This window comes from Hemiscyllium ocellatum, chromosome 22 (assembly GCF_020745735.1).
Source record: "Hemiscyllium ocellatum isolate sHemOce1 chromosome 22, sHemOce1.pat.X.cur, whole genome shotgun sequence".
NCBI lineage: Eukaryota > Metazoa > Chordata > Chondrichthyes > Orectolobiformes > Hemiscylliidae > Hemiscyllium > Hemiscyllium ocellatum.
This window is the reverse complement of record NC_083422.1, coordinates 29,005,336-29,032,453: the sequence shown is the minus strand read 5'-3', so window position 1 is coordinate 29,032,453 and position 27,118 is coordinate 29,005,336. Positions and strand designations below refer to the sequence as shown.

Here is a 27,118-nt window from a genome sequence, read left to right as displayed (position 1 = left end):
TGACTTGCTAACAGCACTATGGATGTCCCTACACTCCACGGACTCTGTCATTCGGGAAGAAAGCTCAAGACAAACTGTTCTAGGACAATCTGATATAAATATTAAATGGTGCACTATTTAGCAATGCCCACATTCCATGACTGAATAAAACAGTTATGATTGATTAGTTTGCACTCCATATAGGCCTGCCCAGTTTCTAGAAGGACAATTTTTTTTCTGTTCATTATCCATCTTAAAAAAAGGTACATCAGGCCACAAAAGTATGAATCACTTGCATATGCCCTGGTTTCCACTCTTCACAACACAGCACGACCAATGGATCAGGCTCTACTCTAGTTCTAACTTTACCCTGACACCTTCAAAAGTAATAACAAGTGGGTCTTATCTGATCCTACTACTCTCCTAACTTCACTTGTAGTAAAATCTTGCAATTTTAGCCATCACTCCCAATTCCTTACACCATGGGATGCAGTGAGGAGTGCACCTCAAGAAATCAGTTTTCTTTTTGTTGATTATTTTCATATTTAAGTAGTGGAAACTAAAAATGAATGAATAAATATATTTGTTTTCCACCCAGCAGCTTTGAATTGATTGTTTTCTCTTGATTGTATGATGGTGCTGCTATTCCAAATGTTGGATGATATATGCATCATAACACACATTAATTCCAAAGTCATGTTCCTGTCCTAAATGCCACCCCTCTGCAGATTTAGAATCAACAAGAGAAGTTAACCCTTATTTCACAAGTGACAGGCACCTGCAGCACCACTTTAGGATACCAGGCTATTTCACCTGACAGCTGGACACTTATAAATTCTCAAGTGTCGCTTGTGGAATTTTATTTTTAGTTTTTCTGATCATTTTATGGTAATGTGGCTGGTTTGAACTTTATCTTGTTCCCATGATTGCCCAGCAGACTATTCCCACATGTCAAACATTTATAGCATGATTTCAAAGAGCATTAGGAAGTTCTCCCCAGAGACCTGGCTAACATTTCTCCCTCAACCAACTTCATTATAGTTCATCTAATCATAACTACATAGAAACTAGGAATGGGTGTAGGTCATTTGGTGCTTTGAGCTAATCATTCACTGCTGCATTTATTGTTTGTGGGACTTTATTGTACATATGTTACTTATCACATATATCGATGAAAATGCACATCAAAAGTAATTAATTTGTTGCACAAATGTCTGAAGAATATGATGTTGTGCTATTCCATTTCTTTTCTCTGTTGTGACTAGGTAGTGAGCCCTTTTCTACCACATTAAAGGCAAAAAAAAAGAGATTAATGCAATTCTCAGTTGGTATTTTGTGTGTAAATATACATTTTTGAATGTATAAGTTTTGGACTTCTGTGATATGCAGCATAAATAATTACAACAAATAACTTACTGATTATAGCATATGTTGAGGTGCTAGCAGTGATGGGACAAAGAGTAAAATGTTTGAAACCTGATATTAAAGCATAAAATGTTTGAATTGTAGTGATACAGTGCAAAGAAAAGGTCAAGTGTTAGTTAAAAATTGATTAGTTCAGCTTGTTAATAACAGTTTCTCTTTTGCTGTCTGCTTTGAATGAAAATAATATATTAATTTTGATGTGAAAAGAAAATGAAAACAAAAATATAGATAAATACTTGCAAAACTGGTTAAACTAAGACATATTCATTCCTCTTACTGAAAAAAAAAGAATTTATGGTGTAGCTGCATGACCAACCAATTTAATGTTATCAGCTGGGCTCAATATGGCTGATTTACACTTACTAGAAGCTATGTGTGTTAATTTGCAGATGCACCTTTTCCAAATTAGTAAAAGCATGGAGACAACTATTCCCGAGTGCATTTCCAATGATAAAGCCTGGACCGATCACAGTCAATTTAGTTGGTTTGCTTATTTTCAACAAATTATGGGTATTAACTGTCCTCCAATGCTTCAAATCAATCAAAGTCCACTTGGAACCAGTTGGCACCCTCTTTTCATGCCATTTAAATCGGTGCATTCATGTGATTCTGTCCTGATAAGTGAAGGATGAAAATTTTCAAAAGCATGTCTATTTTTCTTAGCAACATTCAAGTTCTGTATTATTTACAAATACAAATGTTTGGGGTAAAAAGGGTCAAAATATGCATTTTCTAGGATTTCTACTAAGATTTTCTGAAGGGCTATATTTTGATTTTCGGGATTAGATTTTTCATATTCACTAACTCATTTATTAATGCAGCCACATTATGAGACGTTGTGTATTTGTATTGAGGTAATAGAGTATTAGAAGGATTCATCAATATCTCAATCACCTCCTTAAACTTAAAGCCACAGTACAAAAGGGAAACACTAATTTCCTAGTATTTAAGTTTGTACAACATAATAGGCAAAGTTAACAACAAACATTTTTTTAAAAAACGTCCATTCACTTCTACATACGAAAAGCCATCATCCTAAACATAGCTTCCACAAATGCCTCACCACTTCCATTTATATGCTCACAGGTGGAACATTTGAACTCAACAGTTACTACACTTGATACAGTGATTCATATGTTAATCTCACATTTAAATGTAATAATTAGTGCAATGTTCATTATAGTAGGATGCAATACATGTTTTTCGAGTATAGTTGCCCCTGACTTTAGACAGCCCGAAACTGAAGACTTCACAATCTTTTGCAAGGAATTAATTTCCTTAGTGATTTAAAGTTTTTTTGATCCCTGTTACCTGAGCATTCTTTGGTGACTGGTTTAAAACAATTTTCTCTCCATGTGGTTACCCACTTCCCTCTTGCAGCCTCCTATTTCCCCCCACCCCCACCTCATCCAACAGATGAAATACTGATGCAGCAAAAAGCTCCTGATCCTGGTCTCAGCTAAAGGCCAATCTCAGACTCTGCAAAACACTACCCCGAATTCCCATCTTGGTTAAAGGTGGCCCTCAGTAACTCCGTCACTGCTATCACTAATTTACCCAACTGTCCGTTGGTTTTCTGTTCACAGGTATTTTCTCTCCTATATTTTGCTTATAGACTCCCTAGTGAACCAAGCAGCAGCAAGAACGGGAGAAAACTGGCCTGTGATTGCAGAAGTAGTTCCTCATCATTTCCTTCCATTCTAATAATGGGACAATTGTTGTCTGATTGCTTCCATCCTTGAGTAGAATTTTTTGGGCACTTCGGGAAATTCTGGGGGACAGATTTGCCCGCTGTCCTCAGCTACTTTCAGCTTTGGTTTGCAACCACCTTCAGCCAGATGATGGATGATCCATCTTGACTTAAACCTGATGACTCGTACCAATTTTTACAGATGCACCATAGAAATCATCCTATCCGGATGCATCACAGCTTGGTACGGCAACTGCTTTGCCCAAGACTGTGAGAAATTACACAGCCCAGTCCATCACGAAAACCAACCTTCTTTCCATTGACTCCATCTGCCTTTCCCACTGCCTTGGGAATGCAACCAACATAATCAAAGATCCCTCCCACCCTGGTTATGTTCTCTTCCACTCTTTTCCATCGGGCAGAAGATACAAAGGTTTGAAAGCACTTACTAACAGATTTAAGAACATCTTCTTCTCTGCTGTTATCAGACTTATGAATCAACCTCTCATATATTACAACTCCTCTTTCACTGCACCTTCTCTGTAGCTGTACATTCTGCATTCTGTTACCTTATAGCATGCAAAACAGTACTTTTCACTGTATTTTGGTATATGTGGCAATAATAAATCAAATAAAAGGAAGGCCAAGCTGTGCTAGTATAGCCAAAACACTAAGAGCTACTTAATAATGCATGAACTTGCCCAAGTATTTGCCCTCCACAAAAAGCAGAATTATTCCAAATCAACCTTTCCAAAATCTGCTCTTAATCATCAGCAACATGATGTATTATTTCATCTGCAGTGTTATTAAGTGGTACTTGTTCTTTATTAATGTGTACACTGATGCCAGCCAATACCGTGAAATGGATCCCATACAGTCTGTAGCTAATACTGTTCAGTAGATCCCTAATGTTCTTAGCGTGACTGATTGTTCCCACTGTCCACATCACATGCAGGATGCCAGAACTTGCCACTTCACTTCTCAATGCCTCCAATATCATTCCACAATCCTCCCCACTGTTGACTCACCCTTAACCTTCCTGAGTCTGCATATAATCTGTCATTCACCTGCTTTCATCCCTTGTGCCATAGAGTTCAATGAGGAAATCTGTTTACCTTAGACACAACTGCCTGAAGCCAACTGATGCATGCCACCTTTAAATTAATATGGAACAGATGCTGTGAGATTCCCATTTGCTGCTCACTTTATCATGAAGATAGGCCATAATTATGAAAAGTTTTATTGAATGAGCATTCATGGCATGCATAGGTATTACAAGAAGGAAACAGTTACAGGATGATGTGAAGCAGAAGCCATCACAAACACAATCCTGAGTTCACCTCTAAGTTTGAACCCACTATTAGGCTTGCAAAATTTCAGTTCCTATTAATTAAGTAACCTCATCTACCATGTTTCCTGCCCTTGCAGGCTCTATAAAATGCCAACTCCAATCCCTGGTGAGCGACATTGTGTTCTTTTATTGCTGGAGTAAAATTAAACCAATCAAGCAAAACCCTGATCTACCTTCACTCAATCGCATTCACCTTTCAACAGGGTTGCTGTACAGTAATCAGGATCAGACGCTTTGGCTGATTACCTTCTCCCTCTTCAAATAGCAACTATGCATCAACTAGTCAAAATCTCAGCTTCAGCCAAACCTTAGCCCAATTCATTAGATATTCAACATGCTAGTACAGATCTGAAGGAGTGCAGTATTAACATAAAAAAAAAGGGAACAGGATGTTGTATATTGTTGTACCGACCACTAAAGGCTTGTGGTTAGGATACTCAAAAGTTTCTGCACCTCCTTTTATATTTCGGTGATTTATAGTGTTATTGGCTGTAGGACCTATTGAATACAATACAACATAGTCCTTAGTTGATGACTTGCAAGTTAATACTTATTTTTGAAGCAATTATAAATCTTACAAAGTCTTTTTCCAAAATGTCCAATCCTGTGTTCTCTTTGGTCCATTAAATCTTGATGGCAATAGTATCTCTCCTTCCAAAGCTTCTTAATATTGTTACTTGTTCTTACTTTATTAGAGCTGTTTTAAATCTATAAGATCTCAATTCTTTTCTTCTGTTTACTTCAAAGATTAAATGATCCCGCAATAGATAAAACCTATTGACTTTGAAGATTTTAAGCTTGCATTAAAGCAATACTTCTTAATTCTCTTATATTGAAGTCTATTCAAACTTTGAAACATTGTATAATAGCAATATTGTAGTGTCTTCTTTGCTAGCAAGTCTTTTGAACTCTATTATAGTGATACTGTGCAAAACTAGAGTCATAGAGTCACAGGGCTCTATAGTATGGAAACAAACCCTTTGATCCAGCTCATCCATGCTGATCAGATAACCTAAACTAATCCAATCCCATTTGCCATCATTTGGTCCATATCCCTCTAAACCCTTCCTATTTATATACCCATCTAAATGCCTTTTAAATGTTGTAATTGTACCAGCCTCCACTACATCCTCTGGCAGCTCATCCTCTGCATGAAAAAGTTGCTCCTGGGTCCCTTTTAAATCTTTCACTTCTCACCTTAAACCTATGATCTCTAATTTTGGTCTCTGCTACCCTGGGAAAAAGACCTTGGTTATTCATTCTATCTAGGCCCCTCATGATTTTATAAACTTCTATAAGGTCACTCCTCAGCCTTCAATGTTCCAGGGAAATCAGCCCCAGCCTCTCCCTATAACTCAAACTCTCCAACCTGGCCACATCCTTGTACATCTTTTCTGAACCCTTTAAAGTTTCACAACATCCTTCCTATAGTAGGGAGACCAGAATTGAATGCAGTATTCCAAAAGTGGCCTAACCAATGTCCAGTACAGCCTCAACATGATCTCCTAACTCTTATATTCAATACTGCTGCAAATGTGTTGCTGGTCAAAGCACAGCAGGCCAGGCAGCATCTCAGGAATAGAGAATTTGACGTTTCGAGCATAAGCCCTTCATCAGGAATAAACTTTATTCCTGATGAAGGGCTTATGCTCGAAACGTCAAATTCTCTATTCCTGAGATGCTGCCTGGCCTGCTGTGCTTTGACCAGCAATACATTTGCAGCTGTGATCTCCAGCATCTGCAGACCTCATTTTTTACTCTTATATTCAATACACTGACCAGAAAAAAATTGTACCAAATGGCTTCTTCACTATCCTGGCTATCTATGACTCTACTTTCAAGGAGCTATGAACTTGCACTCCAAGGTGTCCTTGTTCCGCAACATTCCCCAGGACCTTACCATTAAGTGTATAAAGCCTGCCCTGATTTGCCTTTTCAAAATGCAGTATTTTATATTTATCTAAATTAAACTCCAACTGCCACTCCTCAGCCCATTGGCACACCTGATCAAGGTCCTGTTGTACTCTGAGGTAACTTTCTTCACTGTCCACCACACCTCTAATTTTGGTGTCATTGGGAAACTTACTAACCATACCTCCTGTGTTCACATCTAAATCATTTATATAAATGACAAAAAGCAATGGACCTAATACCGATCCTTGTGGCACACCACTGGTCACAGGCCTCAAGTCTGAAAATCAACCCTCTACCACCCTCTGTTTCCTATCTTTGAGCCAGTTTTGTATCCAAAATGGCTAGTTCTCTTTGTATACCATGTGATCTAACCTCGCTAACTAGTCTACTGTGTGGAACCTTGCCAGAAGCCTGACTGAAGTGCATTTAGATCAGATTCACCACTCTGCCTTCATCAATTCTCTTTGTTTCTTCTTCAAAAAAACTCCATTCTTCCAATAAAGCTTTATTTTATAATAATACTGTATCTATGTATGTTTAGTGTGAATTTTCCCACCTTTTCTTATCAAGAGAGTGATTTTCCATGCTTTCCTCCTACAGCCAAGATGGAAGTTACCTGCTTTGTCACAGGCAATGTGGTCATCTAGCACCCTGCTCCACTCCCCCAGCAAACACCCTGTGAAGGTCAACAACATAAAATACATCCCTTTGCATTTTTTAAAAACACATTTCTCTGGCTTCAACCTTAATACATTTCTTCTGCCAAAACTTTGATTTAAATTAGGCTGACCTGGTCTTAGCATAATGGTAAAGTTCTTCTAACTATCTTCTTCCACTGGACTGTCTTTAAAATCTTTTAACTTGCCCTTTTGTCTTAAAAGTACTTTCCAACTTTTCTATTACTGCAGCTTCATTATAATCTAATGTTTGAGTCTTGGTTTTGTCTATTGTGGCCGTGCCTTATGAAATATTTCATGATGACACTGATACTCATTTTGAAGTGTAAGTACATCTTTTCAATTGTAACATTTCCAACCCAGTCTTTGGTACCATTATTTTAAAAGTTTTACCCCCTTACCCAGAGGATTTATAACTTTTCTCATGACACTCCCGAGTTCTGCACTGATCCTCTGTCTCTAAGGAGTTGACTAATTCCTAGTATGAATGGTTTTTACTCTCTTTCTAGCCCTCCTGTGCCTCTTACCAGTTTTGAGGTGAAGGTTTCCTTCTGAATTGCTGCCTTTACCCTGCTCCTGCTTCCATGAGAGCTGCTGACTGCTTGTCCACTTGTGAAAGTGAGGACTGCAGATGCACTTACCCACTTTCAGCTGCTGATGGACTGTGTTTTCTTCAAGCAGCAATATTCTTAAACTGGTAATCTCTCTTATCTTCTGAATGTTTCCGTCTGTGTTGAATGGATTTTATCCACCATTGTTACCTTGATGTATTTATGCACTGATCACCATGTCATATGTTGCAGCATCAACTGGTGGCTTTGGTACAAATAGGGTACAATGCTGCTGTATTTTCTATCCTATTTTTTATGCTTGTCTCATGACCCATCCAATTAGCAGTTGAGCAGCTAATTTACTGTTGAATTTTAATGGAAATGAACATACACAAGAAAATATATTTATTGCATGAAAGCAAGAGGTACAAGTAACATTTGATTAGTCCATCAACAGGTGCAAGTGGGTAAATACAAAGACTATTAGGAGTCTCAGATGAAACATCTGACTCCATCAGAACCTTATGCTAGACTCCAGGCTTCTCCATCAAGACTCTATGGTATCATCAGATTGGTGGAACATAATCCAATCTACAATATTAACCCGTTCAGAACTAATAATGTATACAACATAGGTAGGGTCCCTTGAGCCTGCTCTGTCACTGAATAAGGTGACAGCTGGACTGATCATAGCCTCTATTTTACTTTCCTGCCTATCCTCATGTAACCCTTGACTCTCTTGTAGATCAAAAATCTGCTGAACTCAGCCCTGAATATATTCAATGATCCAACTTCCCTCATTCTAGACCCTTCCTCCAGACTCAGAGTCCACCCTGTCAAGCCCCATCAGAAACTTCAATAACATTACCTCTCATTCTTCTGGACTGTAATGAGTTTAGGACTAAACTGTTCAACATTTTCTTATGAGATAACTCCTGCAGTACAGGATAAGCCGAGTAAACCTTCTCTGATCTGCCTCCAACAGATTGATGGAGATGCTGTCTTTCCCAAGTTAAAACAAGGCGTTATCTGCTTGTTCAGCTAAAACTTTCCTTAGTGTTACTGAAAGAGGAGTAGGATTTATTTTCTCAATAACCTCATTCACATTTCTCCTTTAGTCAACACAACTAAAAACAGTTGACCACAACTGATCATTCATTTTGCTAATAATTTGTGTGAGCCTGAGGATACATCAATGCTAATTAATTGCTTGTGAAAGATTTGGGACATCCTGAGGTTGTGAAAACTCCTTTAAAAGTGATTTTCTTTCTTTTACACTATTTGAAGTGACAGTCATTCTCTTTGATGAATATTCCTCCTTCAACCAACATTGGACGAATCAAATAACCAGTTACTTAACTGCTGGTTGCTTGCAGAAGCTCGCGAAGAGTGAAACAACTGTTTCCCCACTTTAACAGCAGTCACTCCCTCCAGAAGTTACCGTTTGTTTGACATGTTTCTGGGATTGGTGACAAACTGCCCATCTCTGATGGTCATAGAAGTGTATTGGAACGTGTGCGTTGTCTGTGACATACCAATAGGGGGCACTAACGTACAGCCTCTCGCCTTTTGTGATACGTCCCGGAGCACAGCAAACTTGAAACACCTCAAACTTCAACACCACAACAACGACTGCAGTCACTTTCAGTTAGAAACGTAACTCAGGGAAAGGATGCACTTATCATTTTGTGTATAACGAAATATTTTGGGAGACGGCACCACGCTTATATTACATGTCACAACACACAGATGATTCCCCACATAACAGAAAGTGAAGTGTTTGCTGGTAAACAGCGAGAGGAAACATAAGTGTTTTGCCTGCAGTAATGCAAAATAACTTTTCCTCATCCAGATACCCCAGCTACTGAGTCTACTGATCAATCCCGAACTGTTTATTTCTGCAACATGGAACTGATTCCAAGGGAGCTCGGCTGGGACTGAGTTTGCACATACACAGCCCTGTTTGTGGTAGTTCGAGAAAGATTTCTCTGATTTAGTTGTTTAAACAGAGCAGACTCGTTTGCGGCGTCTCAGTCTGGGGCAAATAAAAATGAAGATAGGACGGAATGGAGGAAGGACTCTGATCACCAATAAACCTGCGTGGGGCCCACACCGAGAAAAACAAGTGCCGTAAGTAAATCCAATTAACTTCTGTAAAACGGTGCCATCTACGGAAAGTCTACTTCGATTTTTAGCCGTCGAAACGGATTCCTTTGGGTGCTACCTGAGAACTATCGGAGATTCAGTTGCAATACATTAGTTAGAATTCGCAGATAGGCGCAAATTGTAGGATTTCCCCAAAGTACAACGAAGAAGGGAACGTCTAGAAGTTGTTAGGACTTTTGCAGAGTTTGTGCTCCTCTGCAGGTGAGAGATGCTGAGCCAGCCTGGCAGGACGAGTTGAGTGCTGTTGGCAGTCAGGGAGAGGGTTGGTGGGATGGGGGGAGGTGCAGCCAGATTGGTCTACCTGTTCTGGTTGAGACTGCAGGCGATGCACCTAGCCATTATTTAAATGCCGCACTTGGCGCTGGCTCGCAGTCTTCCCCCCACCTCTCCCCTCCCCTCCCCCCGGACCCCTCCTTGCTGAGAGTGAGCAGGAGCACGCCGGGACCCGCGTCCCCAGCGGATGATGAACGCCTTTGGCCAGGCGCCTGGTGCCAGTGGTCAGCCTGCCCCTCTCCAACCAGCCAGTGCGCAGGAAATCCTGGACATGGCTGTGTACTGCGACAACTTCAGCGTGTACCCCCAGAACCTGCACCACCATCACCACCACCACCACCACCCTCAGCGGCCGTCCGCCCATCCCCCGAGCTACGGGCTGAGCGACTACACTCCCCCCAGCGCCAGCCCCTACCTCTGGCTCAACGGAGCGCCGATGAACTCTTCGCCTTACCTGGCCGGCAGCAACGGGGCAGCTTATATCCCGCCCGGCTACGGCACGGGCCAGCGGCAGTTCCTGGCGCCTCCGTCGGGTTTTGGAAGCACCGAGCTGGGCTGGCTGTCCCTCCCGAGCCAACAGGAACTTTTTAAGATGGTTCGCCCTCCGTACTCGTACTCGGCGCTGATAGCCATGGCGATCCAGAACGCCTCGGACAAGAAGCTGACCCTCAGTCAGATCTACCAGTACGTGGCAGACAACTTCCCCTTCTACAAGAAGAGTAAAGCGGGCTGGCAGAACTCCATCCGGCACAACCTGTCCCTGAACGACTGCTTCAAGAAAGTGCCCAGAGACGAAGACGACCCAGGTACCCGACCCAGGCTCCTTTCGGCGCGCTCGCAAACCTGGAATAGTTGAGGGGAGGGTAATGGAAGTAAAATACTGCGGACGCTGGGGGGTCGGAGATAACAGCAAGAAAAAAACTGATGCAGAAACTGCGGGTCTGGCAGCGTCTGTGGTGGGAAAGGCGAAAGGCAGGACTGCAGATGCTGGAGATTAGAATCGAGAATGTGATGTTGGAAAAGTACAGCAGGTCAGGCAGCATCCGAGGAGCAGGAGAATCGATGTTTCGGGCTAAAAGCCCTTCATCAGGAATTCATTAATTGTGAATTGTGGAATAATGATCAGCCTTCCTTCCTGATGAAGGGCTTTTGCCCGAAATGTTGATTCTCCTGTTCTTCGGATGTTACCTGACCCTTTGTGGAGGGAAAACAGGTTTGGGGTCGAGCTACCAGTCCTCAGAAACTCTGCAATTTTTGTTTCGGTTCATATTTCCAGCATCTGCAGCTCTTTCTTTGGTTAAATATATGCAGCTGTTTTGTATAAACTCTTCGTCTAACTTTCAAAACTAAAGTCTGCTAATCTCAATCGATGAATAGTACATTTAGATAGAACTAGAAGTGTTACAACGCAGAGCTGAGCGACTTTCCCACTGTCATTACACCAGGGTATTCCTTTTGTGGTGTTTTCCCCCTTTTAGCTGCCGTTAGATATTGACAATGAAAGTCCACTTTGGGCAATGCGAACTATCAAAAGTGAGGGGGAGTTAAGGAGAGGGGAAGGGACTAAATCAAAATGGTGTTGGAAGGAGAAATAACTACTAGTTTATTTTCCCTCTCTGTCAGAATTATAAATCGCTGTTCTTGATGAGATGAGCTAATACTTTTGAGAATATTGGTACTTGTCGCCACAATTGTTGACAGCACCCCAACTGTATAACAGCAGGTCAACGGTGGACCTGCAACAAGGGGCTCGGTGCAAAGCTGGCTGCTGGCTGAATCTTATCAAAAGCCAGACAGAGTCAGAGCCTTGGTGTCAGAGTCTGGAGTATTCACTGTTTAATGGGGATGGGGAGTCGCTGATCTGATCAGCTGCAAACTTGCCGGCATTAACTTGTTCATTTGTGTTTGTTTTAAAAAAAATCTTTGTTTCAAATTGCATTCTGTAATTCTACACTCAGAAAGCTGGTCGGGGGGCGGGCGAGGAATGCAATTTCTCAAAACGTTCAGCCAAGATGTGAAGTTGATCATGCTCAAGGTTAGAGTGACTGACTGACTCTCTCGTGTTTATTATTCCAGGTAAAGGTAATTACTGGACCCTGGATCCCAATTGTGAGAAAATGTTCGATAATGGGAATTTCAGGAGGAAGAGAAAGCGTCGATCAGACACTACAGGGCCCAATGGCCACGGGCTGGGCGACAAAACTGATGACGCAAATCTGAAACCGTCAGATACAGCCAGTGTCCTGGGGTCGGCCTCTCCCGGACAGCAGAGTTCTCCTGGGACTGCGAGTGACTCTAAACCCTCGGTCTCACCAGCCATGCAATCCAATCCCTGTTTCAGCAACTTCGTGTCGAACATGAGCACCATGGTCAACGGCAGCACTGGGGTGAACAGACCGATTTCCTCTGGGGGACTGGTGGGGGATTTATCACAAGCTAGACAAAATCTCCCCGGACTCAATTCGTACTCACCATCACACAACCCAATGCACAACACAGTCGACATTCACAATCGTTTGAACTATTATCAGTCTCCTGTTTCCGGTCAACAAAGTGGACTGAGCGGCCCCTTGTGTAACCACTTCAGTGTCAATAATCTGATTTACAGCAGAGAAGGCACAGAGATTTAACCACGAGGAGTGTACGTGTACAGAGTACAAACTTTAGAAACAAAGAATATGCCTTTTTTATATACAATAGCAATGTGAGTAATATTTCTAGTGCCGTTTTGATAGAATTGGTTTGTTTTCGTGTCAAATTGCGCTTATTGTAAATGACATGGACAAATGCAATCATGTTTACTTCCAACTAGCATTTTGACACAAAATATTTGTTTACATAAGGATTAAAGTTCGGATAGTAAAACGAACTGTAGATTGAAATCTGTAGGTGGGGATTTGTGCACTAAGCAACCAAGAAAAAACTTAATGATGTAGACGAATGTGGTATGTATCCACTTATCAGAGATTTGAACTGTAGGATTGTCGGACACTACTATATAGGGAGAAGTAAATAGTTTTTGTAAAGTTGAAATATGAAAGTTTCAGTATTTGTATTTTAGGACGTAGCTGTCAGAGTTTGAGTTCATTGTTTGAATGGGATTCACTGGACGCCTTGTGTGCATTGGGCAGTTTTGTGTTTTATAATCCTGCGTCCTTTCTTACTAGCTGGTCGAGTTGAGATCACCCGCTGTTTCTGTACTTAAACTTGCGTTTCTTGTTTTTTTAATTAAAACAATTCTTCCTATTTGAACATAGTCTCTTGAAGTTTTATGTGCAGCACGCGTTAATCTCTAGAACGTGGTTGAAGGTTCGAGATACAAGACAGTAAATTCAGACTTTAATCTCTAGTTTTTAATGAACCTTTTGCATTTATCGCATGTTTTATCACGAACACATTTTAAGCGGGTCATTTCTCAACCATGTGGTTAATCGAGGCTTTATTCAAAAACACTTGACGTAGGTGTAATGCACGCGTTGTTTTTCTTCGAGTTTGAATAAATGAGCCCCAATACCGCTCGTATTGTGACTTTTATTTAATTATAGTTTGTAGCGTTAACGTAGACGCGAACTGTTCCAAATTTAAAACTAAGATGCCAAAACTTGTCACTCCCCTCTTGACTTTTCTTTCATCTTGAGATAAATTGAACTAATTAACCTACAAGTATTGCATCTTTATGAACTGAGAATTCTCTTAAACAGATATCATGCATACAGCCACTACTGTCAATAATTATCATTTAGCGTCAAACATCGAAATATTTCAATGAGTTCTTCAACGGCTTGCGGGTTTAGGAAGTTCATTCCCTTTTGAAAGAGTTGTCGTCTCTTTTTTTAAAAAAGCAATTCTTCCTTCACAGCACAGGATACATTACCCCAATTTACGCGGAATTGTAGCCGTTCAGACAATCCTGAAGTTAAACACGACTCGGAAAAGAATTCAGAGGATGCCTGTTGTCGACTCTTTGAAGTTCATTAAAGAGAAATGGATAAAGTGGGGAGGGAACGCACGAAGGACCTGTTGATGTCCACGCTGACCGACTTCAGCGAGCAACGACAGCTTCCCATTTGCTGCTCCTCTGACCCTGGTCAAAGTGGAAGACCGGACGGTCCTGCAGGGCATTGAGTGTTTAACATGAAAGATTGCTACAACTCGTTAACTGCTACAACATCAGTTTACTTTATGCAGACCGTTAATATTGGATATTATCGTTACCGCCTGTTATTGTCATAAACTACCCGTGGCGTGATGTTTTATTTGTTAGATTCTGCGGATTCACCCCAAGCAGGAACAACGAACCTGTTATTTGGGATTGGGCATGGAGGGGATCGGTCTAGAGACTTTATCGCAAACTGTGTATGTTTACTTTGGGCGAATCAAATAAACAGAACTGAAACCGAATCTTGAGGCGAGGGCTCGGCTCAGCACACAGCCAAGTCTCAGATTTCTTTCGCTGTGTGTATGGTTCCACGTGTTGGCTGTTTTATACTTAGTGTCATTGCGCACTTTAAAATAAATACAATGAGAATTCAAATCTAAATTTTTCTTTTAATCTCGAGCAGTGTAAACAGTTAAACAACTGGATTGCTCTAATTTTCACGTTCATCCTTCACAAGTGCATTCCTCTGCGCTCCACATCTACTGTTGACCGTCTTTCTCCCTAACATGACTTATTCTGAGTTAGAAGATTTTCAGACTCTCACGAGTGGTGCAGTTTGGGACTGAATCTCAGAGTGGCTGACCCTGAATCTCAAGAGTGGGAAGATTTGCAGGTACCCCAGTCCAGAGCTTGTGGTTTAGCGACAGGGACGCTACCTACTGTGGCATTGAAGTCCCCAGAACCACTGAAAATGACAGAAGAACCTCATTATTCAAGCGATTTTAAGCCTTCAACTGAATTGCTCTCTCTGATGCCGCCTTCCATTATAATAGAATAATTTCCAAACTGTAGCTGAAATTTATTGAATCCAGTTAGCAACAAATAAGGTGAAAGGAATGTTTACATATTTACAGAATTTTGTGCGAAGGGAATCAAAAAGCGACTCCTGTCAATATATTAGATTCAACCCTGAACCTTATTGTATTATCATTGATTTCCATCGTGAGACCTGAAGCATCAATTCCGCTTTGTTCCTAGATCTGCTGAAGCATAAGTAACAACCGGTTGCATTTAGATCGCGCCTTTAACTCGTAAAACACGTTCCAAGACCCTTCACAGGATGGTTAGCCAAGACAAAAGGAGGGATTAGGACTAATACCCAGAATCGTGGTCAAAATGGTTTCGCGGTGGGATTTGAACGAGAAAGATGAGATCGGGATATCTGGGGAAGTTTAGGGCTAGGAATCTGCAAACCGAGGTTCTGTCATAGCCATCTAGATAGTATTTGGCTGGCGTTAACTTTTTTTTGAATGAACATGTTTTGCTGGTGCAGCACTTTAGTGACAGGCTCGACATGCAGACTTTAACAAGTTTAATCGTGCGTCAAATTTAATCCTCCCCCCTGCCGGGTAGTGCATTAATTAGTGTATTTTTCAGAGACAGATTTTTAAATACCACGTACCATAAAATAATAGATTGCCCCCAGACATACAAAGTCTTGCTGCATCAGAATGAAATGCCCTCAATGTATCTATATTCTTTAATGCACACCAACTTTAAAATGGGTTTCAAGTTCGCGTTTAGCTTTTCTTAACAAGACAAAACTTTACAGGAAGATTTTAGCGAAGTCCATCATCTGTAAAACGGTGGGAGGTGTGTAGAGATTTTTTATTGCTGTTTAATGGAATTTATTAACATAGACAGCGAGCCCTTGAAAGGAGCATTTTTTTTAGGTAATGCAATAGGGATTTCCGAATACTTTAAAGGAAGGAAAGCGGCATTAACTTTTGTGTATCTCAATACGAAGTGTCAGAATAGATAACCGCAGTTACTCTGCAATTTCATGTGGAGTTTAAACTTTTAATTGTAACGACCTCTGCCATTCACAGAATGAATGGACTCAAGTCATTGCACAACAGAAGGTGATAGTCCCTGATCTCCTCCTGTCACTTTGCGGGAAAGGGATGCGAAGCCAAAACTCAGAAGTCCAGTTCGAAAGTTCAGTCTCACTCTTGGCTGCTGATCGCCAGGCACTGAAGTGAGCTTTCTTCCAAATAAATTGAATTATTTGAGTTTATTTCAAACCGGCCTTCCAATCAATCTCCCTTATTGTTTGACGGCAGAGACCGAGTTTCAGAGTAATTAAAAGTCGAGCACTTACACAACACTTCATCCTAAAGAAACAAGTCTAATTCAGCATGAGTATCTCCACAGATTTGGAAACAGCCTAGCTCGGGAATTTGTATAGGTCTTAGGAAAACAAGAGCCAAACAGATAGTAGAGCTGTATTAAAAAGTATGTCTATAGTTCACTGGTATCCACAAGTTATCGGAGCGGTTGTCGTGAAGTATTTTCAACTTTCATTATGTTGAAGTTATTAAAATGAATGTTGGGATGCAGGCGAATTATTGCCCTTCATACTTGAATGGTACATTGATCTATTTATTTAACTGCTTCACGTTCACACATTTTAAGCAGCAGTAGAAATGTTAGACATTAGCAAATACAGGTAAACTTACAACACTTGACGTATTTAATATGGAAAAAGTGAGGAACTGATCAAGTTAAAACCATGCGTTTTGATCCTGCCCGGTTGAGTATCTTTAAGCCCTTGTGTGTTTAGGGGCGGAGGGGGGTGGGTGGGTGGGGAGGTGGTGGGGACAGATTTGCCCGCCCTCTCCGCACTTTGTTTGTTGGGGATGTTTGAGATTTATAGGATTCCTCTACACTTTTTGGAGAGGAATTTATATGACCTCTGTATCTTTTAAGGATGAAGGGAAGAGGGGTGTTGGTGAGGGAATTTATATGTAGTGAGGAAATAATCTATTGTTTTAATCTTTGCTGCCACGGAGGGGAGCTTAGTTTTTTAACAAAAATATTTTCCCTTTCTCAAAAATGTATTCGCTGTGTTAACATTTTCAGCGTATTGAGATCAAAAGTCTTTTTTGAAGTAAATACAGTTGATTCCACACCGGGAAGTTTAATTCGAAGGGACATTCACTCACAGAACATTAGCAGAAACTTTTGCACACAAGGTGAAGTTGACGAGAACCAGGATTTGTTTCATTCCCCTGGCTAGAACTCTCTCAACACGTTCACTTTAATGAATGAGGCAATGTTGCTGGCGGAGGCGACCTCTTCCTGAGAACCGAGATAAGCACAGTGACCCCGGATCTGGGAAACGAATTCAATCACTCAAAGCACATTTGCTTAGGGGTGCAATCACTAGGCCCGGGGTTTACACAATCCCTCAGAAACCAACGGATGATTCATCCAATTGGTTGCTTTTCTATGTTTGAAATCGAGAATTTCTGAAACAACATAGTGCACCTCTAACAGGTTCCTCTACAATTCTCTTTTGAGGTATAGTATTTATTGTCACAATGAGTGCACCGGGCTGTGTAATGCCAAAACATGAACAGACCAGTCGAAAATAAAGCAATGTTTGCATCACTTATATAAGAAAGGCTTACGCTCCGACCTGAGTGAAAAATAGTCCAGGTTTTATGCTCTACAACTTCAGTTTGAGACATCGGAGATCTATTAGCGCAATTTTAATTACACTTGCACATATGGAACCAGGGCCTACCCTGAAGGATGAGATAATGGAGACAAATAGGAGCCTTCCACCCTTTTTCTTGAGATAAGTTTACGACGAAATAAACTGGGTTAATGAATCATTGACGATGTAAATCATTACGTTGCTGCTTTTAAATTGTCAGTAGACACTTGATTACCTCCAAACATATTTATGTATCTACTTCAAAATGTGCCTGTGGCCTAACTCGGACAGTCCAGACGCATTTAAAGATTAAGAACAAGATACCAGAACCAAGCGGATTCGTCAATTAATCAAACGAGCTAATGCCCCTAATAAACTGATTTGACCATTTACTTACTGGTTCACAATGTGGAGTTTAACCATCACACTTGCCAAAAAGCTTTGTTGTAAACACTGTACTCTTTCCAGTTTAAATACTCAGAGCCATTGCAGACTTCAGCAAGTGATACAGAAAAATGGACAGGATAGACACAGAATCTTGCTGAGAATCTGAAATCTATATTTCCACCAGCATGACAGATTTTTATTGATAACACTTGTTCCAATGAATTAATTATTAAAATTAGTCTAATTAGATAAAGCTTTCTGAATTAAGGATCGCTAGGCAAACAAACATACGTTTCGACAACATGATTGCTGGATTCATGTCAATAGACCCTGTTAATAATTCAGTTTATTGTTTAAATAGACTGTAAAACATTGTGCTATTTAATATATAGGGAAGCCATGTACTGCACATAAAACTATCAAATCTGTTTAAATTGCTGGAATAGCCCACGTCCTGTGTTCAAAAGGCATGACAATGGCACTGAGAGGCTTCGCTAAGATCTTGCATATTCAAATCTTATATGACTTTGTAAGCATCTGCTGACTCGACAGCCCTGTGGCGTGATTCAATAAATTCGGGAATGAGATTACGAGAACGGGCCAAATTTGTTCCTTAAAATTACTTATGATAGCAAGGTACCTTTTTGCTGGGATACTATGAGACAATCCTCCTGTCGGCAGTGTATCGCCTCTGCAGTATTTGTTAACCCAAGATAGATGCTCTGTAAAGCGATGTCAGGATAGACCAATTTCATTGACAGTAGGAATTAAGCATCGAATCTCTATCAATATATCGTCATGGCTCATGTCACTGCAGCATATTCAGTCTAATTAAATTTGAAAAACGTAGAGGTCAACAGAGAACAATTACAAAAAAGGAAGTTACAGTCGAAATAAAGTTGATATTTAAGACTCAGACCTGACAATACTCCAGCAATAATGCTGAAGGCGCGCTCCAGGATTAGTGCTGCGCCTAGCTCCAGTTGAGATGCTGATATCTATACAACAATGTGGAAATTGCTTGGGTATATCTTGTGCACAGAAAGAAAAACAAATCCAACCCCACCAATTACGGCCTTATCAGTCTACTCCTGATCCCAGCAAAGCGATAGCAGAAGCTGTTGACAGCAATTACGTGCCACTTGGGAAGGAATAATTCGCTCACATTTGCTCAGTTTGGGTTTTACGAGGCCACACTGCTCCTGACCTCATTCCAGCCTTGGTCCAAATTTGAATTTAAAAAACTGAACTTCAGAGGTGAATTAAGAGTGACCACTCTGGATATCACGTCAAAAGGTATGTGGCATCAAAGATGCGTTGCAAAACTGGAGTCAATGGGAACGGGGAGGCAAACTCTCCAGTGGTCCGATTCATATCTAGCACAAATGAAAATAGATGTGGTTGTTGAAGGTCAATCATCTCAACTATTGGACACAATTGCATGAGTTCCTCAGGGCAGTATCCAAGGCCCAACTACCCTTAGCTGCTTCATCAGTGACCTTTCCTTCATCATAAAGTCACAAATGGGGATGTTCGCTATAATTGCCTAGTGTTCAGCATCAGTCACAATGCCTCAGGTACTGATACAGTCCTTATCAAGATGCAGTGAGATCTGGAAAAGATTCAGGCTTGAAATGTTAAGTAGCAAGTGACATTTGTACCACAGAAACACAAGTGACCAACTCCAACACGAGAGAATCTGACCATTATCCCTTGACAATGGCATTCCCATCATTGAATCCCAGCATCACCAACATCCTGTAGATTTACCAAAAATTGAACTGGACTGCCCATATAATCACTGTGGCACCAAGAGCATGTATGAGGTAGGAAATCTGCACTAAGTACCTCATCCCCCATGTCTGTCCACCATCTACAAAGCACAAGTCTGGAGTGTGATGGAATACTGTCCACTTATTTAGATGGGTACAGCATCAACAACATCAAGAATCTCAAAACCATTCAGAATTAATCAGTTTGATTGTCACCGTAATCAACACCTTCAATATTCATTTCCTTCACCACTAAAACACACTGACAGCAGAGTGTACTATCTACAAGAGTCCTCACTGTGCCTCATCAAGGCTCCCTTAACAACACCTTCTAACCCCATGAGCCTTACCATCCAGAAAAATAAGGGCAGCAGATACATGGGAATATTACCATTTGCATGTTCCATGCCAAGACACACACCATTCCAATCCTGAATTTTATTTGCATTCTCTCACTGTTGCATTATCATAATTCTGGAACTTCATTCCTAACAATACCATAGGTGTCCTTCCATGTCAAGCAAAGCAACAGTTCAAGAAAGCAGCTGACCATTAACTTCACCAGGGCTATTGGAGATGTGAAGTAAATGCTAACCTAGCCAGTGACACCCACATCCTATGTACAAACTTTTTTAAAAAACGAGCTTCCATCGTACATTGTTAATATACTCTTAAATGTTACAGTAGAGAGGCAACGTATTCATCTATTCAAACTTTAGTATGGGGCTTAAAGAATACTCATGAGGATGCTATTTAGCCAAGATGATACATGTAAGGTTACATTTATTACATTAAATATATGGTACATTATTGTTCTTTTATTGAGCCCAATTTACTTAGTTTTCCTGTTACAGGATTAGAACAATAATATCATTAAGAACACATCATTACTTTATTGGTGAGTATGTGGTTTGTTGTCCTGCTTGATCATAAACTTGACTTAAAACCAACATCCAGTCTGTCACCAATATTGTCTACTTCCACTCCAGGCAATGTTTCGCACCCATTACTGCTGAAACTCCACTATTGTCACCTCTTCTTGGTCTCCATATGCAAAAATACTAAATACAAAAATTTAGAATAACTCCATCCTATCTCACATAAGGATGCTTGTCACTTGTTACCATAATTCTTGCTAATATACGTTGACTTGAATTTAAAATTCTCATCCTGATCTTGTAATTCCTTCATTTTACTAATTTGCAACCATAAAGAGCCCTTGTTCCTCACAATGTTTGTTCTTCCAGCACCCTGTCTCTCATAGCTTTACTTACCAGCAACTTTGTTCATCTCACCCTACACTCTGGAACTCCCTTTGAAATTCACATATATTCCTACAGCATAAGTATTGAGTCTTTTTATTAAAAAAAAAGGAAACTTGCAAATATATTCTTGTTCAAATGTACAAAGTGATGCATTAAACGGATGAGGAATGGAATATTCCTACTTCAGTTGAAATGCATGTACCTCAAGATCCTGTTCAGCTAATCCGAAATTCAGATCATTGATGTTCAGATAACTGAGGTTATTCTGTACTGGGTTTCTCACCCCAAAATTCCCCATAATGCTCTAGTCTACGATAGTGCCTCAGCCGCCTACACAATCGCCATTCTATTTCGATTGTATCTGATTACTGACTATGAAACACCTTTGGATGTATTGCAAGTTTAGAAGAATAAGGGGGTATTTCATAGAAACCTTAAAACCATGAGGAGAAGTTTCATTACCCAGAGAATAGTGAGCCTGTGAAATTCGTTATCAGACAAAGCAGATGAGGCCAAGGCACTACTATATATGGTTTCAAGAAAGAGTTGGATATAGCACATGGGGCTAAAAAGATCAAAGGGTATGGGAGAAAAGCAGGATTAGGTTGATTTGAATGATCAACCATGATCCTAATGAATGGTGGAGCAGGCTACAGGGTCCAAATGGCTTATCTCTGCTCCTACTTTGTATGTGTCTATGGTACAAAATGGGGATTATAACATTGCAAGTTATTTTTACATCATATAAATAGCCTCTCAATTACCTCTTGAAGTAATTGGTCACTATTATGAAAACTTCCAAAATAAGGTGCTTATTTATCTCAAATATTGTTTCCTTTGTCAATCTCAGTACTAATGGAAACTTAGCTTGCCTAGTAAAGATTCATCATGAGGTATTAAGATATATTTTAAACAATTAATTAACTGAAGACATCCTTCCAGTTTCAAAGTGTACAACAAACACAAATCTGAAGTCAAATTGTTGAAGTATTAAGAGGAAGTTAAAAATCACACAACACCAATCATAGTCCAACTGGTTTATTTGGCAGCACGAGCTTTTCGGAGCACCTCTATTTCATCAAACTAGTGCTTCCAAATAAACCTGTTGGACTATAACCTGGTGTTGTATGATGTTTAACATTTTTCACTGCAGTCCAACACTGGTACCTCTAAGTATATTAATAGGAAAGTATAATTTTGAAATATTATGGACTTTTGGTAATACTTGCACCAATGCAAATTTTCTACCTAGATTATGATATATAAACATCTTCTATCAGAGTAAAGAACTTTTTCCTGGTGGGAAATTTATGAAACATTGATATTTAAGATTACTGATTTCATTGTTTTAATGTTTTGCATTTTACCAAAATCCTGATAAAAGAAAAATGAAAGAAATGCATTATCAGAAATACTATCAAAATCAGTAACGTGACCACTTTCTGTGCGTGGCTAATAAATATCCAGCTTTTTGTAAGGTGAACAATTATTTTTATGTGTTTTGTAAAATAGGTGGGGGTGTTCAAAATGTATTGCTACATATCTTATGAATGGTTAATTCCACCTTTTTAACATCACAATTCATAACTATTTTCTTTGGAGACTACAAATGAAAATATCTTCATTATTAAAGCTGTCACAATATACAGGACGTTAATTGTACTTTCTCTAAGTCTCCTTGGTAGTTAGGGATAATTCATCAAACTGCTAGTTTACTTTTCTATTTTGCATGCTTCACTGATCTTGAGCATCCTCAAGGCTACTTTACCTTACCACCGGAACTGCAGTAACCCAGGGCTTCTTGATTTGGCCTAGTTAGGTAGATTGCAACCTTTTTTTTAACATGCCTGAGGGGCTGGGGTTGGCCATATAGCTCTGGACAGGGGTGATACACAGTGAGTGTGAATGTGTAAGACTTTAATGAAAGGTTTCAGGCTCAAGGGATCAAGCCCTGATAGAAAAGCTCCTAATTACAGGGCCAGAATTCTGCATGCTTCCCCTTCAACAATTTAATCTGGTCCTTACTATGAAGCAGAAAGAAACATTCCTCTACACTTAATGTCCTCCTAATTTTCGCACTGGCAGCAAAGCTAAGAAAGGTTAGATGTCACACCACGGGCAAAACAATAGAAGACAACACTTCCTGAAATTGTAGTGTTAGAAACAAGAGATCACTGCAGCTAAGGGTCACAATCCATCTCAGATGTCATGGAGCCAGGTTAGACATAATCTTTTGATTTCCTGGTAAACTACAATAATAACAGAAGAGGTTATTGCTTCTTGTAGTGGATCTGAATTGTGGCACATGTCACAGCATACCACTACAAAATTATTAGATTTTGTCAGTCATTTGACTGTGAGCATCATTGCATTGAAGAAAAGATTAATTACATTGTTTCAAATTCAGTTAGATTAAAATAATGTCAACTTACAAACTTACAGTTGACTGAAGACAATTTATTATTTTACTGAAATGTTTTGAACATAATTAACATTTTAATTGTCTATTGTCTTCAAAATTAATTTGGTTCATGTCTAGAATGAATGTTTGCATTTTTACAGAAAATCATGTTTTATATTAATGATAATCTGAAACCCCATTTTACCAAACTAAATTTGTAGTATTAGTAGTTATCTTTCAATGAAAAACATTTCTAAAAGTTAAGTCATGAGGTATTTTTCAATTCTATTTTTATACCCATTTGAAAAATTTGCAGAATCATCAAAAAGAAATAAAAATGTAAGCATGTGTCAGAAAGTGACCATTTCAGTCAGTTGTACCTGTGCTATCATAACCTTCCCCTAGAAAGGATATGGTCAATCATTGTAAATGTCCCCCCACTTCCAGGTTGCTTATTTGTCTCATTTGATTATTTGGAGCACTCACCATCTTTCTTTATTGGACTTGTACTGTACTGATTTCCAAAATGCATTGTGAACTCACTGAACTTATTCTATTAATTCCCACTTATTCGGTGCATTAACATTATTTTTAATCCAATCCCTGTCTGGAAGTTTATAGCTTCCTATTATAAGCTTCATAATTGTCTTTGTAAATATCTGTGTTTGCTTGACATAGAACACAGAACATTACAGCGCAGTACAGGCCTTTGGCCCTTGATGTTGCGCCGACCTGCGAAATTAATCTGATGCCCATCTAACCTGCACTGTTTCATTATTATTCATATGTATATCCAATGCCCATTTAAATGCCCTTAACATCAGCAAGTCTACTACTGTTGCAGGCAAGTAGTTCTTTACTCTCTGAGTAAAGAAACTACCCCTAATATCTGTCCTAAATCTATCACCCCTCATGTTAGCCTTCACCATCCAAGGAAAAAAGTTCTCACTGTCCAGCCTATCTAACCCTCTGATTATCTTATATGACTTGATTAAAACAACTCTCAACCTTCTTCTATCCAACGAAAACAGCCTCAGGTCACTCAGCCTTTCCTTGTAAGACCTTCCTTCCATACCAGGCAACATTCTGGTAAATCTCCTCTGAACCCTTTCTAAAGCGTCCACATCCTCCCTATAATGCGGTGAGCAGAACTGTTTGCAATACTCCAGGTGCAGCCTTACCAATGTCTTGTACAGCTGAAGCATGACCTCATGGCTCCAAAACTCAACTCCCCTACCAATAAACACCAACACCATATGTCTTCTTAACAAATCTGGGTGGCAACTTCCAGGGATTTATGCACCTAGACACCGAGCTCTGCATCTTATCTGTGTCCCTCTGTAACCCACAACATCCTTTGACACTATCCACGTATCTGCCTACCTTAGTGTCATCTGCAAATTTACTAACCCATCCTTCTAAGCTCACCTCTAGATCATTTATAAAAATGACAAACAGCAGTGGCCCCAATACAGATCCTTGCAGCACACCAGTGGAAACTGAGCTCTAGGATGAACATTTCCCATCAACCACACCCTCTGCCTTCTTTCAGCTAGCCAATTTCTGATCCAAACTGCTAAATCACCTTCAATCCCGAAACTTCTTATTTTGTGCAATAACCTACTTTGTGGAATTTTATCAAAAGCCTTACTGAAGTCCATATACAACACATCAACTGCCTTACCTTCATCGACCTGTTTTGCCACCTTCTCGAAGAACTCAATAAGATTAGTGAGGCACGACCTACCCTTCACAAAATCATGTTGATTATCTCTAATCAAATTATTCCTTTCCAAATGATTACAAATCTTATCTCTTCTAACCTTTTCCAACACAACCAAAGTAATTACCAGGGTTGTTCCAACTCTCCTTCTTAAATAAGGGAACAACATTTGCTATCCTCCAGTCTTCTGGCACCAATCCTATCAACAACAATGACATAAAAACTGAAGCCAAAGGCTTTGCAATCTCCTCCTTCACTTCCCAGAGAATCCATGGATAAATCCTATCCAGCCCCTGGATCTTATATATTTTCAGATCTTCCAAAATTGCTAAAACCTCCTCTTTGCCAACCTCAATCCCATCTAATCTTGTACCCTGTATCTCCATATTCTCCCTAACTTTGGCCTTTTCTAATGTGAATAATGATGAAAAGTATTTATTAAGCACTTCCCGAATGTCCTCAGATTCCACGTATAACTTGCCAATACTATCTAGTCACTCTTTTATTCCCGATATACCTATCGAAGGTCTTAGGGTTTTCCTTGATCCTATCCAACAAAAACTTCTCATGTCCCCTCTTGGTTCTTCTTAGGCCTCTCTTTAGATCTTTTCTGCCTAACTTATAAGTCTCAAGTCCCCTAACTGAGCCTTCACGTCGCATCCTCACATAAGCTTTCCTCTTCCTCTTGACAAGAGCTTCAACTTCTTTAGTAGACCATGGCTCCCTCTCTCAACAACTATCTCCCAGTCTGATAGGTATATACTTATCAAGGACTCGCAGTAGCTGTTCCTTGAATAAGCTCCACATTTCAAGATTGTCCATGCCCTGTAGTTTCCTTCCCCATCCTATGCATCATAAATCTTGCCTAATCACAACATAGTTGTCTTTCCCCATTATACCTCTCTCCCTGCAGAATATATCTATCCCTGCCCATTGCTATTGGACACAAAACCGAATTGTGGTCACTATTGCCAAAATGCTCACCAACCTCTGGCCGGGTTCATTTCATAAATCCAATATGGTATCGCCCTTTGTTGGTCTGTCTACATACTGTGTCAGAAGACCCTCCTGCACCCAGTGGACAGAAAACTGACCCATCTAAACTGTTTGAACTATACCATTCCCAGTCAATATTGGGGAAGTTAAAGTCCCACATAACAACTACCCTTATACTCTCGCTCCAACCGAGAATCATCTTTGCTATCCTTTCCACTACATCCCTGGAACAATTCGGTGGCCTATAGAAAACTCCCACCAGGGTGACCTCTCCTTCCCTGTTTCAAACATCAGCCCAAAGTACCTCAATGGATGAGTCCTCAAACCTTATCTCAGCTGCTGTAATGCCATCTTGATTAACAATGCCACACCACCCCCCCTCCCTTTGTGGACCTGCTCCCCTTCCTCCTCAAAGACCCGGAAACATGATCAGAGACATTATGAACCCTGGCACCTGGGAGGCATCAATCTCTCTCGTTCCCACAAAATCTCCTATCTGTCCTCCTAACTATGGAGTCTCGAATGACTGAAGCTCTGCTCCTCTTCCCCCTTCCCCTCTGAGCAATAGGGACAGACTCTATGCCAGTGACCTGTGCCTTATTGCTTACCCCTGGTAAGTTGATCACCCCAAAACTGTAGACTTGTTGTTGAGGGGAACCACCACAAGAGATCCTTGCACTGCCTGCCAGTACCCTTTTGTACCCCTGACAGTAACCCACCTACCTTCTTCACATGGCTGTGGAGTAACTAACTCTCTGTAACTCCTCTCAATGCCCCTCTCTGTCTCCTGAATGATCCAAAGTCCATCCAGCTCCAGCTCCAGTTCCCTAACATAGTTCTCGAGGAGCTAGAGTTGGATGCATTTCCCACAAATGTAGTCAGCAGGGACACTAGAGGTTACTCTTACCTCCCACATATTGCAGGAGGAACATTCAACTGCCCTAACC

The 27,118-nt window shown here is 40.3% G+C and overlaps 1 protein-coding gene across 2 annotated transcripts; it reads left to right on the top strand.

The window, feature by feature from the left end:
* Positions 1-9,257: 9,257 nt before the first annotated feature.
* Positions 9,258-13,278, top strand: foxi1 (forkhead box i1). 2 transcript variants are annotated; one of them, XR_009645881.1, is made up of 2 exons: positions 9,258-9,717; positions 12,103-12,192. XR_009645881.1 is itself a non-coding variant. In XM_060842422.1 (2 exons), the coding sequence occupies exons 1-2, from the start codon at positions 10,214-10,216 to the stop codon at positions 12,654-12,656; spliced, it is 1,173 nt and encodes a 390-aa protein (XP_060698405.1). In that variant the 5' UTR covers positions 9,937-10,213; the 3' UTR covers positions 12,657-13,278. The 2 variants fall into 2 exon arrangements, 1 of the variants encoding a protein (XP_060698405.1); XM_060842422.1 differs by lacking the exon at positions 9,258-9,717 and adding an exon at positions 9,937-10,832 and having other exon boundaries at positions 12,103-13,278.
* Positions 13,279-27,118: the final 13,840 nt, after the last annotated feature.